General features: G+C 36.6%; 1 protein-coding gene across 1 annotated transcript in view; it reads left to right on the top strand.

Moving 5' to 3' along the window:
• FSTL5 (follistatin like 5) overlaps positions 1-12,166 on the top strand; it is a 217,207-nt gene extending 205,041 nt beyond the window's left edge. The window contains exon 15 of the mRNA XM_031553000.2: positions 9,729-12,166. Within this exon, the coding sequence (XP_031408860.1) occupies positions 9,729-10,431 (703 nt within the window). The 3' untranslated portion in view covers positions 10,432-12,166. The remainder of the gene's footprint in view (positions 1-9,728) is intronic.
• The last annotated feature ends 6,142 nt before the right edge of the window (positions 12,167-18,308 follow it).

Raw genomic sequence — 18,308 nt, 5'->3', positions numbered from 1 at the left:
AATATCTGCTATTTTTTAGTCTAGTCTAATATTCTTTTTTAATTTGGGTCATTAGTGTGGGGGAAAAAAAAAAAAGAGAGAGAGAGAAGATATGGGGCCGAAGAAAGAAGTTGTAAAGGTTACTGTTTGTTGTTGTTCTCAATGTTGTTATGTCCCCTGATATCAGTAGGTGAGCTTCGTTTTGAAAATGAAGATCTTTGGGGAATGTTTTGACATAAATAATTTATCACCTTTAAATTCCTTATCTCTACCTCATTATTCATTTTCTACAAGAACTGACTATTTATTTTGGCATGTATAATTTTTGCTGTGCATTCTCTATGACATCTGCCCACCATGCTGTTACTGTGTTTTTTGGTGTGCCAGATCTTAATTCTATCATTCCTTGTACTGACATTCAAGGCTATCTTTAAGAATGTCTTTTGTTCACTGTGTCAGTGTAGCTGGCTCTTTCCTTGACTTTCATTCTTTATGCAATGAAGTGATTTTTTGTTGTTGTTAAATTGCTTGCTCGCTTTTTCTAAAATATACAAGGAAAAAACACATTTGTTTTTTATATGCTTTTTTTTCTTTTTAATTTTTTTCCTTTCTTTTTATTCCTGAGATTTTAGTTCAGTTAAAGCACAAATAATTTCATATATTCCTGAATTCTAAAAATATACTTTCTTTGTCATAAAATGTCCTGGATTATTTTCTTGCGAATACTGTAATCAATTTGCAATAGTGAAAATGTACTTCATATACATCTGGTGTAACAGAAGCTTCAGACAATTCATGGACTCCAGCATCATCATTACCCTGAAATACCAGGACAGTTCTTACACTGTGAAATGGTGTATACATGATTCAAAATCCCAGACTGTTTGGGCCATGTTAAAAAAAAATGAAGCCTTCCAGTGAGGCCTGAAAAACTGTCTGAAGAATCCAGCATAGCAGGAGGAGAAATTTCTTAATAGTTCCCTGATATAGGTTGTTTGGAAATACTCTTCAATATACACTCCATTTCACTTCTATAGATCTCTAGTGAGATACGGTTTAAATGCTCTGCAGGTACAATCTAAAACTGGAATAGGGAAAAAAAAAAAAAAAAAGTAGTATAAGAGACCTGCCATTAAATTTTATTCTATATCTGAACTGACCTTTTCATTCATTTAATAAAAATGAAAGTGATGATGTTTTTATAGGCAAAAATTGCTCATTTTCCATCAGGGTGACCTCACAGCCTTTTGTTCTGTTTTTAATTTTCTTATTCTGACTCTGCTATCTTCTCATTTCTGTTCCTTAGAACTACTATGTTAAGATTTCAAAGGTACATTATCATAGTCACATGTTACGGCTGAAAGTATTATTTATAACTTTTTCGGACAGGATCTTAAATATTTCATTTACTGTGATAGGAAGATTCTCTGTGCTTAACACAGTTATGTACAGGTACAGGGGGGAGCCTATTCAGCTGCAAAACAGAAATACGAAGCCTAAAGTCGTAATGAACAACTGGAACAAGATTAGGGAAGCAAAGTTCTAAGGTCAAAAATTGTTGCAATACCCAAAAGTAAAACAACTTTTATGCCAATGAGCAACAGCCAACAGACAAAATCCAAACAACCATTTCTGAGCTGCAGAAATTAAATATGTTTTCTCAGCAGCTTGTCATCAATGAACTATTCTGGAAACAATCATTTTCTAAGTCCTGAAGGGAAGATGTGTGCCCTTGCAGTGCTGATAGTTTTCATTTTGGAAGTCTTTCTGATTTCTAATGGTCTAATCTGAATCTAAATTTATGGATAAAATATTTAGAGATAAGTATTTTATTTGTGCAATATAGCACAGAAGTTATATAGAAAATGAGAATAAAAATCATGTATATTAAAACTTATTTGAAAGATTTATTGCAAAGAGAGAAAAATTAACTTTGTGATGATTTCAGTGGTATGAATGCAAGGCCTCTATGAAGTAAAAAATAAAAATAAAAATAAAAAAAAAAATCAGTAAAAACAATCTTCCTGAGAATCATCTATATTTATGCATATAAAGTGAGGAATAATTTTAATAAAGAAAAGTGATGGTAGTGTTGAATAATTTTATTTTCTTGCTGATGTCTTCTTCAGAACTACAGTGGATAATTTGCTCATAATTTCATCAGAGAAAAAAGAGGTTTGATATTTAACACATTTTTATTTCAGAATTTTGTTTAAATAGTACTTTCCCACATTGCCAGGTCAGACCTTTATAGAATCAGAGTCTACCATATTCCTATCATAATCATCTAACAGACTGCTCATGAGCAGATAATGGCATTTTCTTGGGGCAAATTTGATCCAGATTTGTAGAAGCAGGACTATATTGATTCTATATTGATATATATATATATATTTTTTTTTGCATAAGTTTTGAGTAATGGTCCCTAATGAGTAGAATTTAGAATGGTTTTAAACATCAGTGTTATTCACTTGAGGTAAAGTGTATAATGTTTCTTATTTTATTGAATTGAGTTGAACAGAACTCAACTTCTACTTGAACAGAACAAAACTTCTACTTTGTATCAAAGTACTGTTTTTTCCTTCTTGGTACAAATAATTTTCACTGTAGTTCATCTAGTTCTCTTTGCCTTTTACTTGCTTTCTGTTCTGAGAACATTACTTAGGTGTTTGATCTCAGATCTTTTCACAAAATGGCTATTGACTTAAGGGAAGTAATCTGTGGATGTAGGGCCAGAAACAAAAAGAAAGAGGATATTAGTGTTTACATAATTTTCCACTCTATCAATTTTTCTGAGCTCAACCATAGATACATTTTTATGTTAAAGTATTCAGAAACAACAATAATAATAATCTCATTTCTAGCAGTATTTTCCTCAGGCTTTCCTTGTGTTGTCATTACTTTTTAACCAGTGTTTAGACATTTCCTGTTTCACGATGAATACAGCTGCGCTCATAAATAATGCATGTGGTTTGTCTAAAGGAAGAAAACAACAACATTTGGGAAACTAAGTTGTGAGTTTACTTCTTGTTGACAGCTCCACGCTAGCTTCTTGCTCAGCTATTCTTTGGGTATAGGAGATGGAATCTTTCATGTGCAATATGAAAGTTGGAAAAAACGGCACCTTGCAAAAAAGCTGTTTTGAAGAGGTGATGTCAGAATTCACATGATTTTGGAACTTTGTATGGAATATCTATTCCACTATTAATTCATACTTTATTTGACTAGAACTTCCCCTTAAAAAAAAGATTACCTCTTCCCTAATTCTATAGCTAATGGTCTCAGTATTATCCTGCACCCTGTCACGTATTGGTTTTGTCACTTAGATTTTCTTAGTTCGTATATCATTTTTTTAATAAACTGATGAAAAGACCAGATTATAAAAAAGCTATAATTCTAAATTTCACTGGCCACTGTGGCACTGTAATCATTTTGCAAATGTGCTTAGTCTGAATCACCTTTTTTTTAAGGTGTATTAGTTGAAATCTATCAGAATACACAAAATTGTGTCACTGCCATGCTAGATGGAAGTCTAAGCATGCTGCCTCCCCTTAGGATTAAGCATAAATATTTTCATGAGAGCTGATGAACAAAGTAGTTGATTGTTTGTTTGTTAAAGTTAACTGCTCCCTGCTTTTGCATTACATATTGGCTTACAATTACCTAAATCTGAATACTGAATTCCATTATTAAATTACATTCTAGTAATTGAGTGTCAAGACTTTTTTTTCTAGCTATAGCATTAAAATAAATGAACTCATTTGTCTACTCCGCATATTTTTCTACTAAACACAAATGTCACTACTATTTAAGGAAGTGAATACATTCCATGTCAATTTTTAATTTTTCTGATATTTTATGTTTCAGAACACTGAAATTTATCCTTTAGAGATTAAAAAGTAAAAAAATCTAAATAAAAAGAAGAAAACAGAAAAAACATATTTTCTTTCAGGGTGACACAGCACTGGAATGGTCTGCTCAGAGAGGCCATGGAATTGCCTTCTCTGGAGATATTCAAGACCCTTCTGGACACTTTCCTGTGTGATCTGTTATAGGGAACTTGCTTTATCAGTGGGGTTGGACTAAATGATCTCCAGAGGTCCCTTACATTGCTTACAAATCTGTGATTCTTCAATCATTTATAATGTGCTATTAACTTTATTCATTGTAATTATTCCACTCTTAATTATGAGGGTAGTTTTGTTGTTGCTTCCTCACACCTGCCCCCAATGCCTCCAAAAACAGGAAAACAGGGCACTCATTCATGTAGACTTCACTGTTGAAAAAATGCATTTTGCAGTTAAAACCTTTTAGGATATTCTTCCTGTCTCCATTCAGTTAGTCTGGACAAGTCACATAATTTATTTCTCTCCATCTCCCTTCATCTTGGTATTGCAAAGCTCGTTAGTTTTCACAGACAGCTAATGACTGCTTGTGGTGGGTTGACCCTGGCTGGCAGTTGAACGACCACACATCACACTTTTATTTACTGAGATGAGGGAGAGAATGGGATAGCTGAAAGCGAGAAAACTCATGGTTCACCATGAAGACAATTTAATAAGTGAAGGAATAAAAAAAAAATGAGTGAACCAAAAGCATGAGTCACCACCCACAAACCAGTGCCCAGACAGTTTTTCAAGCAGTGGCTGTTCAGTAAGTTTTATTGCTGAGCATGTTATATGGCACAGAATGTCTTGGGTCAGCTGGAGATAGCTGTCCTGGCTGTGTCCCAGACTCTTCCACCCTCCGCCTATTTGTTGAGGGGAAGAAGAAATAGAAAAGGCCTTGCTGCTGTATAAGCACTGTTCAGCAATAGCTAAAACATCAGTGTTCCATCAACACTGTTTTGGTTGAAAAACTAAAACATGACACCATCTGAGCTGCTATAAGGAAAATTAACTCCATCCCAGCCAAACCCAATGCATTCCTCAGATGGAAAATGCTACAGAATTGCTAAGCATAATTATTCAGATTTCTCTTTTTTGACAGTTCGTCATGATGTGATTGAAAATTTTTGATGTGATGGAAATTGTTGAAAGTCTGGTATTCAAATCTTTATTATTCATACATAAACAGTAAGTAAAGAAAGAAACTATCTCAGATTTCTGAGATCTAGTATATACTCCAATTGGAGTGTTATGCCCACAGGCTATAGTTTCCCACATGCATTAACTGTAAAAATAAAGAATTGGAAATGTGAAGATTTGCTCTCATATCTTGAAGGCTTGAACTGCACAAGTTCACAATATGCACTCTGACAAATGCCTTTATATGCTGTCAGATATTGTGTATGGTTTCACTGCATAGAAGAGACATGAGGGTTGAGATTCTCATAAATATTGATCAGGGTTTAATGAACAGCGGGAGACTTCTGAATATCAATCTATATAAGCGGAAATTTTGCATTAAACACACCGCCATCTATCTATAAATCATTTGGGAAAAGTGAAGTTACTCTAAAGTATCACTTGTTCCCCAACAGCCTAGTCATAAAAAACAGGCTAACAGCACAAAGGCGACAGGCACAATTTCATTGCATGATTATGAGTGGCTGTATTTTTTTAATCTTTCTGGAAAACTAAGTGCTTCTGAAAAGTTATTAGATTATGGTAGCTTTGGGGGTTGAATTCAGCTAGCCACAAGACAGAATGAAACATAAAGTTCTAGTGCCAACTTCTTTACCCAGTCAAAATAGTCTGGCTTTACTTTCAGTGAAAGAAGCAAAAAGATAAATGACAACCAAACACTGGAATAGTGGAAGCTCAGCTCATTCACTTGCTGTTTGTACTAAATTCTCAATAAAACTCCACTAATATCAGTTTTGTGAAATGTCCCCACTGAGTTGGGATTATAGACACCACTGGAAAGCAACACTTTAGTATTGATAATTCATTGTTTAACAATCTGGTAAATTATACTATTTTATTACATATGGGTTGTTTCCTTCCCTCCTTCCCTCCTTCCTTCCTGCCTGCCTTCCTTCCTGCCTTCCCTCCCTCTCTCCCTCCCTTCGTTCGTTCCTTCCTTCCTTCCTTCTTTTTTTTTTTTTCAATTCCAGCTGATCTTTGTATTTCAAAGCTTCCTTTAGAATCCATGGAATCAGAATATTTTGAGTTGGAAGGGACCCCTAAAGGTCATCTAATCCAACTCCCCTGCTATGAACAGAGATACTGCAACTACATCAGGTGTTCAGAGCCCCGTCCAGCCTCACCTTGAATGTCTCCAGGAACGGGGCATCCAGCACCTCTCTGGGCAGCCTCTTCCTATGCTTCATTATCCTTATCATAACAACCTTTTTTCTTATATCCAATCTAAATCTCCCCTCTTTTAGTTTGAAAGCATTTCCCTTTGTCTTATCACCACAGATCCTGCTGAAGAATCCGTTCCCTTCTTTCTTATAGCCCCTCTTTAGATACTGGAAGGTCGCTATCAGGTCTCCCTGGAGTTTTCTTCTCTCCACAGCTCTAGGTCCCTCAACCTGTCCTCACAGTGGAGGTATTCCACCCCTGGGATCATTTTTTGTGGCCCTCCTCTGGGCGCGTACAATAGGTTCACATCTCTCCTGCACTGAGGACTCCACATCTGGGTGCAGTACTCCAGGTGAGGCCTCACCAACAAAGAACAGAGGGGAAGGATCATCTCCCTGGACCTACTGGCCACACTTCTTTTGATGCAGCCCAGGATACAGTTTGCTTTCTGGGTTGTGAGGGCACATTGCTGGCTCATTTCCAGCTTGTCATCCACCAGTACACCCAAGACCTTCTTGGCAGGGTTGTGCTCCAAGCTTGTACTGATAGTGCGCATTGCCACAACCTAGGTGCAAGACCTTGCACTTGGATTTGTTGAATCTCATGAGGTTCACCTGGGCCTGCTGCTTGAGCCTGTCTAGGTATCTCTGGATGGCATTCATATGTGTCAACCATACTACACGGTGTATCTACAAACTTGTTGATAGTGAACTCAATCCCTCTGTCAGTGTCATTGTTGAAGATATTAAAGGTCGTTCGTCCCAGTATTGACTACTGAGGGACACCTTTCACCGTGTTTTCCATCCAGACATTGAGCCATTGACCACCATTCTCTGTGTACAATCTTATAATCCGTACCTTGTCTATCAAACAGTCTACTCATCAAATCCGTATCCTTCCAATTTGGAGGAAAGAAGGTTGTGGAAGATTGTGTCAAAGGCCTTACTGAGGTCCATAGAGCCTTAGTGTCTTACAGTGCTATTTTTTGACAAATCTGGGAAGTACTATTTTAGTGCAGCTGCTATTGCCTCCTCATCAGAAAGACAAAAGACAAGTTGACAGTGAAAGTGCGATAAACACGCTCAAGATCAAAAATTTCTAATCAGGCAGACATCTTTGTGAAGAGCAGTTTATTCATTATTGCAGTAGTAGGTGCAGACCCCCTAATGACAAGGGAGAAATTGTGCACCTAGTCAGTGAAATCCACTCCGTTACATTCATTGGGTCTAACGTGGGTAATACCTCTTTTGGCACTCACGGGTTAAGCATCTCAGGCTCGCAATCTTCCCAACGCTGTTGCTACAATACATTTCCATACAATGTCTGTTATCAATCTATTGTTTTTAGGTATGTTCTGTGTTTTTCTATGGTGACAGGAGGACGATGTTTCCAAAACTTAACACTTTTGTTCTGTCCTGTGCTAGGTTTTCCCCTACCCTACATAATTACCGTACCTAGTGCCTGTGCCAATTCTACCAAGGTCAGAATGCCCCAGTCTCAACTTTACTCCATTCAGTAGTTTTCTTTGTGAGAAATAACTTATCCTACACTACATCCAGAAGCACTGAAAATTTCCACTGCAAAAACACAATCCACCTCCCACAAAAGTACTAGTAACAATCTGGCACTGGTATGCCAAGATGTTCATAATGCTGGAAAGAAGGCAGTACAGACAGATGCACATGGGTGTTAGAAGCAGCAATTAGGTTACTGGACAGTGGGCTAAAATTTATTTGCAACTGATCCTTGCTGTTCACAGTCAAGTGAATTTTGAAGCAGGATTTCATGATCTATGATGATCTACTAAAAACGATGTATTTTAGTTATCTGCACTTATTCCCATCTGTCTCTCTTAAGATCTCAGTTGCACTGCTTTGGATAACCTGTATCATGATCAATAAGGAAAATGTGTTGGGCATTAAATAACTTGTATCATTACCTGGCTTTGCCAGTGGATCATGATACAGCCATAGGGAAGTCACTCAGCTTCTTGCTTCACTTACCATGATATTTGTAAAATGCTTTGTAAGTTAAAACTTCTACTTAAGTTCACCATATTAATATTCTGCTAGCATAGCTGATCTTTTAATGTACTTACCTCTAGGTTAAAGTTTTCCACGTTATATCAGTTTCTAAAATTGTGAGTTTTTAAAGGTTGAACAAAAAAATTTCTTTGGAGTGTTAACAGTATAAGAAAATAATATTAATAACCAACAGTGATAGCTAGCCCTGATTTAATACTCATCCAGGAAAAAAAAAAAAAAAAAAAATCAGAAATTATTCTGCAGAACTATGGTCCAGTGATATTGAAGCAGGATGCAAGGATTTTGGAAAGTAGGGCTGAAATTAAAAATGTTCCAGAAAATTGTATGAGTTTGGTAAGAAGAAGAACAAATATAATTAAACCTACCTTATGTCTGAGGAACTGATTGAGCAGCGCCCTAAAATCTTTCTGCGTGTTTTTTCCTTAATTGGAGATTACTGAATATATTGGGCTTGCAAAGTATAATGTGAAATTTTGTACTATTTTCAGCAACTCAGTTGTTGAAACATTGTGGTTCTCATAGTACTTCATATGGATAGAATCCAAAAGGTATTTTTAGATTAATTGTCATCAAACAGCAGCAAGAATGCTTCATTGTAGTGGTCAAAGATTCAAAGTAAAATGTTAAGAAATGTGCCAAAGGAAAACAGCTGTTTCAGAGGAGTGCTGTGAACGGTCCTTAGATTATAAACAAGACTAATAAAGTTTGACTTAACTTTATAGTATTTAGAGCACTGGCTTTTGCATACATACAATCAAAAAATTGTGTAGTCAGAACTTACAGCTTAACACAGAATAGTCATATAGTATATATTTAAAGTGTTATAAACATTAAGCTCTAGAATTTTAAGGTTTAATCATATTATTCATGTTCAGTGAGAATTCCTTGAATATATGGAAATGTATAAAGATTCATTTAAAAATGTAACAAATGTGGGTCTTGGGTAGTTGGGAGGCATAAACTTAAATCCTTTTACGATATTCATTTCTGCTGAATTAGAATGAGAAAAATTAGGATAATTATCTGAATAACAATGAGCTCTGGATAAAGCTGATGTTCCCAAGAAAGTTGAAGAAGAATGTGAAGCGAATAAAAGCTTGTGGGATGTATTATCTATTGATATTTAATATTTTTCTTCCTCTTGGCTTTTGTAAAAGTTTTAACTGAATAGAAATTCAGAGTAATGTTTACTTTTCCCCTAATGTCTATAGAAATAAAACTACCAATTAATAAGAGAAATTTTTAGACGTTTTTCTTGGCACAATTTAAAATATAATTACAAGAACACTAAAAATTAAATAATATAAAATGCTTCATCTCTGGAACATCTGAAGCTAAAGTATGTATTTGTACACTGCTGCAAGTATTAACTCGTGTACTTTATTGTATTGCCTTTCCACATTTGTACATGATGCATACAATAACTCTTTCTTTGACTTTGTGCTTTTCCTTCCAGGTTTGGATTTATTCTTCATAAAGATGAGCCTATGCTCCAGAAAATTGATCTTGAAACTATGTCGTACATCAAGACAATTAGTTTAAAGGATTATAATTGCATTCCTCAGTCACTGGCTTATACACATCTTGGAGGATTATTTTTTATCTACTGTAAACCTGATACCACTGGTGCTGTTCTACCACAACTTATAGTGGATAGTGTTACAGATTCTGTGATTGGATACAATGGCGACGTAACAGGCAGACCACACGTCTCTCCAGATGGACACTACCTTGTCAGTATTGATGATGCAAAGGGTCTCATGAGGATCCAGATCATAACAATGAGAGGAGAAATACAAGATGCATTTGACATTCACACAAATTTGCACATATCTGATGTAGCTTTTCAGCCATCGTTCACTGAAGCTCATCAATACAACATCTACTGTAGCTCCAGTACACAAACTGATGTTCTCTTTGTGGAGCTCTCCTCTGGAAAGGTTAAGATGGTGAAGAGTCTTAAGGAGCCTGTCAGGGCAGGTGAATGGCCTTGGAACAGTAAGAACCGTCTTATAAAAGACAGTGGCCTTTTTGGTCAGTATCTCATGACCCCTTCCAAGGAATCTCTGTTTATCCTGGATGGACGCCTCAATAAGTTAAATTGTGAAATCACTGAAGTTGAGAGAGGCAACACAGTAATTTGGGTTGGGGAAGCATAAGAATCTATGTTGAATATTTGCTGAATTAATAGTTTTACAGTACGTTGCACTTAAATTATAGCATTCTTTAAATTTACACCAATTTCATTTGAAATTGTTCAACCCTTCTATGCCTGATATTTCTTTGACTTGAATGCAATTTGAGTCAATTTCCACATAAAAGTTACTAAAGCAACAGCTATTTGCTAATGGTAGCCTTATTAAATATCAGCCAAGATTGTACTGGTTGACTGGAATTACTACATATTGAAATTGATGACAAATACCATGCATTACTTTAAAGAAAATAGGAAAAACCATAAGGCTTCAGGGAATTTAACATGGTACTTTGCATTTGTAAATGGAAGAATTGAATATGATTCAAATATTGGTTTGCTTTGCTTCAGACACAAAATGAGAGATGTACAACTTTTTGTTCCTTAAACTGAAATAGGATGTCCTGTTTTGTCAGTTCACTGTTTAATATTTTTGTGCCTTGAAGTGAAAGTCTCACAAGAGAGGTAAAGCATAGAAATTGTGTAACTTATTCCCATTACGACTACAGGATTGAGAGAAACATTTACTATCAAATTTTTGTCTCAAGCTTTGGGACATAGAAAGAGAAAAAACAGAAATTATATTTGCAGTGCACAGTTTTCTGATCAGTGCAATTCAAGAAGCTTATTTTTATGGCGAGTCTTATTTGAGAAAGCTGTTCTGCTGTTTTTTTTTTTCTTTTTTTTTTTTGTTTGTTTGTTTAAGAAAAAGAATAGATGTTAGTTTTTTCAGCTGTCACAGGTTTCCATCAGTAAGGAGTCTGAGTTCTACTACAGAGAACCACTGCATTTACTTATTCAGAGTAACCAAATTCTGAGTATCTGACTACACAAAGCTTTACTTTTACTGACAAGAAAACTGGTATTTTTTAAAAAAGTATACATTTTAGGAAGCTGGAAACTCAGAGAACTGAAGTTAACAAGTAGATAATATTTTTGCTTACTCATTATACCATTGATGCATATTTATTAAACCATTTGGATAACTCAGTATATTTTCTATTTCATGCATCCAATTGGACTAGTGAAAAAAACGCAAAAAACCCACCACCAACTATAACAACTAAATCTTTGTTTGTTTTTGTTTTTGTTTTTTACAGTTTATTAACTTAGAATTCTAATTTTAATGATAAGTAAACATCTAAATGGGAAAAATGAGATTCTCAGAAATAAAATAACAATAGTCAGTAGGATAAGAAAGCCAGCAGGAAACAACTATCCAGACTTAGAGCAATGACTTAAAAGTTTGGGAGTGTTTTTATTTTTATTATGTTTTTGCTAAGGAGTGCTTGTAAGCTCTTAAACTGACCTCCTTTTTCAGAAGGAAATAAAAAAAAAAATACTTTTTTTAAACAAAATTTTACCCTGATTTAGATTGTGTAAATTTAGAAATCTGGAATTTTCTAGCATTGTAATCTTGTGTACATTTAGCATCCTGCCCTTTGTGATACAGTAAATCTCTCTTTAGCTTGAGCAAATCTCCTGGTAGGTAGATTTAACTAAATTAAGAGTCTGCTTACATTTCTAGTTACTGAATCTGTTTTCCTTTTCAACAACCTTTCTCCATTGTGAACAAACAAGAATCGTGTAAACTGTCCGTTATTCACTTATTTGCAGTAGTCTGTCTCATGCATTTTTCTTCTGTACCTTACACCATGTGAATGTTCTGTATGTAGAAAATGCTTGATAAAAGAAGAATAAACCCCATAAATTTTAAATGGTTCTGATTTTGGTGAATGCTCCAATGTAGCCACAATGGAGTGGCATTTAACATGTATTTTATGTGAAAGCAAGGTAGAAGGAAGTGAATCTGCCTTTTGCATGTATAAAACAAATATATGTAAATACATGATACTAATATGGAAAGAAAATTTTCTAGAAGGATTTAACTAACTGGAAGTTTTATTTGGCTGCTATAGAGAAAAGCTTATCAGTTAATCAAGTAGACACAAAGTAATTAGAGTGTAGATAGATATGTATTCTGATGCCTAGATCCTGAAGCCAAAGACATTTAGTCTAGAAGCTGTACAAACATGAGCCTAAACCAAGAAGCATGACACTCAAGCAGCACAGCTAAATAGCTCCCTATCCAATCTACTTGGTGTATACTAATCTACTTGGAATATATATGTGCTTTGGCCTCTCTTTATTTAAGCATTAACAATTAAAGATAAGAATTGGATCTCATTACAATAATGAAATTCCAAAATTCCATTCATAGAATCAAAGAATCCCAGAATGGTTTGAGTTGGAAGAGACCTTAAAGTCTGGCAAGTTCCACCCTTCCCCCCACCCCTGCCACGTGCAGGGACACCTTCTCCTAGTCCAGGCTGTTCAAAGCCTTGAACACTTCTAGACATCTAGGCACCTTCTTTTAGTTTATAACTATTACCCCTTGCACTATCATTACACTCCCTGATAAATTACCTTTTAGGTTTGAGAAGGCTGCTTTAAGGTCTGCCTATATTCTTCCCTTCCCTTCCCTTCCCTTCCCTTCCCTTCCCTTCCCTTCCCTTCCCTTCCCTTCCCTTCCCTTCCTTCCCTTCCCTTCCCTTCCCTTCCCTTCCCTTCCTTCCCTTCCCTTCCCTTCCCTTCCCTTCCCTTCCCTTCCCTTCCCTTCCCTTCCCTTCCCTTCCCTTCCCTTCCCTTCCCTTCCCTTCCCTTCCCTTCCCTTCCACCATGTTGCATGATCCCTTAGAATCAATCTCAAAATCCACAGCTGTTGTCAGTTTTGGCATTGACTTATTCTTTTGTATTAACAACCTAGGACAATCAGAAGAGTTTTAAAATGTAGATAAAATGTGTTACTTTAAGAAAAAGGAGACCAGAATCTCTACTAATGTTCCTAACAGATTTTGTGATGTCAAAATATTACAGGCATCTGTCTAATATACAATTTCTCCCAATCACTTTAGAATTCTTGTTTAAAATCAATTTCTCTAGTGCCTCCCTAAGAATATCTCTGAGTTTAGCTAAGGCAGTTTGGTAAAGAAAACTGCCAGTTTCTTGATTTTCCAGTGTAATAGCTCAAAGACCGTAGTTTGTTTCTTTCCCATTTGTTACAGAATTGAAATAGGTTTCTGTGGTCCAGGAGTTCTTCTGACCCCAGTGATAAATGAGAAATCAAACACTGTCTTCAATATTTCAGATCTCTCTTAAAACAAACCCAGGTGTAGCAAGTTAGTTTAAATTCCTGTCTTTTCTGATTGATGCTGTAAGCAGAGGGAAGAAAAAAAAAACACCTACATTTTATTCCACAAGCTGTTATAAACCTTTGAGATTTAGAATTTCCTTGCAGAAAAACATTAAAGGAAAGAAGTTGAAGATAATGGAGACGAAATGGATGAAACCAAGTTCTGTTACAGCTGCCCAGTTTCCCCTGTGTTTCTACATGCTAATCAATTTGAGAAAAATACAGTGCAAGGATACGACAGTGATCTTCAGCAGGGATTGTGATTAAGGAATTTCCTTTGCTAAGGTAGAGTGCGTAAGTCCAAAATGAATATCTTTGCAAATATAAAAAATACATTTTATCAGCATGTCTTTAAGAAATTCAATAGCAAAACTGATTAACCAAATTTCAAAGTATTCTATCGTTATGAATTATATCAATAAGGTTAAAAGTATATGATTTTTTACTGAGCTTCTTGCTCATACTATATCAAGACTGTCTTGAAAAGTGATAAAGAGCATCTGAATATTTAAGTATTACTGTATGATTTCAATTTTAAATAGTGACTCTTCATGGAAAGATTCAACTTCTATGAAAAAACATCTGAGTTTGAATATGGTATTCCTTTGTGTTATTCAACGGCAGTTTTGTTACATCTATGTGGTATCAAAATTTCAGCAAGGAATCAAATATTGCTAAATGCAGTTTGCAAAATAGTATCTTTACAAATTATAAAGGTTTTATTGATAAAAATGTATTTTTGCTGAGTTAGCTAAAGATACTCAGTTTGCTTTAAACAGAAACTGTTGCTGTGAAGTCCCTGGTGACTGGAAGAAGGGTAACATAACATTACTCCCATTTTTAAGAAAGGCACAAAGAAAGACCTGAGGAACTGCAGACCAGTGTGCCTCACCTCTCTACCTGGGAAGATCATGGAGCAGATCCTGCTGGAAGCTATGTTAAGACACATACAAGATAAAGAGGTGATTCAACATGGCTTCATAGAGGGCAGGTCGTGCCTGACCAATCTGGTGGCCTTCTATGATGGAGTGACGGCTTCGGTGGATGGGAAAAAGGCGATGGATGTCATCTACCTTCTGCAAAGACTTTGACATGGTCCCTGATCACATCCTTCTCTCTAAATTAGAGAGGTATGGATATGAAGGATGGATCGTTCGGAGGATCAGGAATTGGCTGGCTGGACACAGCCAAAGGGTTGTGATTAATGGTTCTGTGGAGGCCGGTCACAAGTGGTGTCCTTCAGGGGTCAGTCTTGGGACCGATGCTCTTCAACATCTTCATCAATGGCACAGACAATGGCATCAAGTGCACCCTCAGCAAGTTTGTAGATGACACCAAGTTGAGTGGTCATTACGTTGGAAGGAAGGAAGAGAAGGCATCCAGAGGGATCTGGACAGGCTTGAGAAGTAGGCCCATGTGAAACTAATGAAGTTCACCAAAGCCAAGAACAGGATGCTGCATTTGGGTCGGGGTAATCCCAGGTGTTTATAGAAAATGGGAGAAGAACTGCTTGAGAGCAGCCCTGCAAAGAAGGACTTGGCGGTCCTGGTGGACAAGAAGCTGGACATGAGCCAGCAGTGTCTGCTTGCAGTCCGGAAGGCCAACTGTGTTCTGGGCTGCATTGAAAAAAGGGGTGGCCAGCAGGGAGAGGGAGGTGATTGTCCCCCTCTACTCGGCTCTTGTGAGGCCCCATCTGCAGCACTGCGTCCAGGCCTGGGGCCCCCAGCACAGGAAGGACGTGGAGCTCTTGGAGCGGGTCCAGAGGAGGGCACTGAGATGATCAGAGGGCTGGAGCACCTCTCCTATGAGGAAAGGTTGAGGGAACTGGGCCTGTTCAGCTTGAAGAAGAGAAGACTCCGGGGAGACCTCATTGTGGCCTTCCAGTGCTTGAAGGGAATGTATAAACAGGAGAGGGAATGACTGTTTATGATGGTGGATAGTGATAGAACAAGGGGGAATGATTTTAAGACAGGAGAAGTTTAGGTTAGATATTATTAGGAAGTTTTTCACTCAGAGGGTGGTGAGGCACTGGAACAGGTTGCCCAAGGAGGTTATGAATGCCCCATCCCTGGAGGCATTCAAGGCCAGGCTGGATGTGGCTCTGAGCAGCCCAGTCTAGTGGTTGGTGACTCTGCACATAACAGGGGGGTTAAAAGTAGGTGATATTTGAAGTTCTTTTTAACCCAGGCCATTCTATGATTCTATGAAAGAGCATTTTCAGCTTAATTTTGGACATTTGTTTTTAACTTGTAAAAGAACAGTGGCATGATACTGTGCAGGATATTTGGTAAATAATTGGATAGGTCTCAATTCTGGAAAAAAGTTATTATCGATCATTTGTACTTACTCTGTTTTCCCCTTTTTAAGACATTTTGAAGAGAACATCTGTAATGCACTTCAAGATTTTTTAATTTTTTTTTTTTAAATGAATCAGTTAGTTGCTATGGTAACCTCCTAGTGAATATTTTAAGAACTGTATTCAGTAGCATTTTCAATTGCTCCTATTCTGGCAGTCGTTTACTCAAACAACTTTAAGGAAAACCAGTACAATTGGATAAGTTTTGTAAGCTATTTTACACGTCAACAAATACCAGTTTTGTCTGATTCAATTTTATCACATAAATGTGTGGATTTTAATTAGACTGTCTCCTGGACAAGTGCTATCAGTGCTGAATTAGGCTACAAGAAGGAAGAAACCTTTCCCTGCTCTTTCCACATCAACAGTTTAAGAGAAAAGTAAGACCACATCTTTTGCCTTCAAAAGAGTCTATGGCAATTTTTGGTTTTCTCAGCTCAAATCCAGAACTGTGTAGAGCTCCTTCCAGCTGAGAAGTAACAACCTGAAGTCATAGCAGGGGCTCACAGTGTGTTCCCTTAGCTACCACTAGACTGTCTTTTTCATTCTCTACTTCTCTAAGCACTAATTCAGTTACCCAGTGTTTTCCATTGGCAGAAAGGACTCTTAGCAGTACACTCCACAGCTATTTAGCAGCAACACCTAAGCCTGAGCCACTTCCAACTAACTTAGCACTAAGCATTCAAGCATCACATACCAATGTAGCCTAATAGTACCCTGCTTCTGATAGATTGTGGCCAAACCCAGTGCTTTAATGGAAGTAATATGCCTAGTATAAAGAAGATTATGGATAAGGTGAACATTTTTTAAAAGCAAACAAAAAAACCATCCCTTCCTTCTTCACACAAGTAACTAGAAAAATGCTTACATCTGGGATCATTATACAAACAGTAGCTTTATTTCCTTTAAAATTTGTTATCTGAAGGAATGCAAGTGACAAAATACTAGAGTTTATAGAGCTGCTATTACAGAATTATTTTCCCAATGTTTTCATTTATTTATAAAATCATTTATAATCCTCCAAGCTCTGTTGAAACACTGAAACTTACATTTATTTCTGACCATGCCATTTGTTGTAATATTATTCTTTGTCTTCAAAAACAATACTGCTTTTTTTTATTATATTTTCCAGACTGTATGTGTAACCAATTGTCACACTTTTCACCATTATTTTGGTGAAGTTAGACAAATGCTTCATCACCATGGTCATCACCATGCCTGTTCCATGTGAAGGCTTTCTTAAATACAGATGTCCAGATTGAAAGCACTGCTCTGAGTGAAGGGAAGAACTGGAACCCTAGTTTCTACTTTTCTCCTCAAAGTCCTATGAGGAGAAGCTGAAATTAAGGGCTTTTTAAGCTTGGAGAGGAGACATCTTTGGGGATACCTATTAGCAACTTGACGGTACCATGGAGAGGTTACCAAAAAGATGGAAACAGATTCTTCACTGCAGTTTATGCCAGGATGACAAGACACAGCTGCATAAAGTGAAATTAGTTTCAGACTGGATACAAGGAAAAAGTTTTTTCCTGTGAGGATAACCAAACGCTGGATTGTTGTGCAGTCTCTGCCCATGGAGGTTTTCAAGACAGCTGGATTACAACTGGAGCTTTGAGCTGGGCATTGTTCTAGGGATCTGAAAGTCCAATTATTAGCTTCCAACCTGAATTATCTCATAATTCTATGATTCTGATTTGGGAATGGAAATAATGCCAGTCATAATTTATTTCAGTTGTTTAAGTTTCTGACTGAACTTGTACAACAGGTACTCAATTACATGTTAGTAAATGAAAAGCCCGAGTGTCAAGACTAAAATGAAATGTAGTCTAAGAAAACCTGGAAAAGAGATACATTTTGTCACTTGTAATCCTTAGCTCTGAACATCTCATTTTAAACCAAGGATATTGTCATTTTGAAATCTGAAATATATTTCTTGGCTTCCAGGAAATCCCAAGCTGATAATAGGTCTTATCCAAGATGAAATACATGAAGGTAAGTGCTCCTTTCTAAGCATTTGAAAAATAGCTTAGAAGTAGGAGGTACAGCCTTGTAGATAAGGTCTCAAATGCTCTGAGGCAGCCTATGTCCAAACATGAATTTTTGAATGTATTCACCCAAGTGTGCCCTTGGTAACAGCTCCAAGTGCAGCTGTTCAGATTATATGTGTTATGGCATGCTAAAGAGGGAAAAAAAAAAAAAAAAAAAAAAAAACCACCGAAAACTAATCTAAGCATCATAGGCTCACAAAAATAATTAAATTTAGAGGAAATGGTCAAAATCATAATTATGGTAG

Source organism: Meleagris gallopavo, chromosome 4, assembly GCF_905368555.1.
Source record: "Meleagris gallopavo chromosome 4, MGAL_WU_HG_1.1, whole genome shotgun sequence".
Classification (NCBI taxonomy): Eukaryota; Metazoa; Chordata; class Aves; order Galliformes; family Phasianidae; genus Meleagris; species Meleagris gallopavo.
This window is presented reverse-complemented; position numbering and strand designations above follow the sequence as displayed.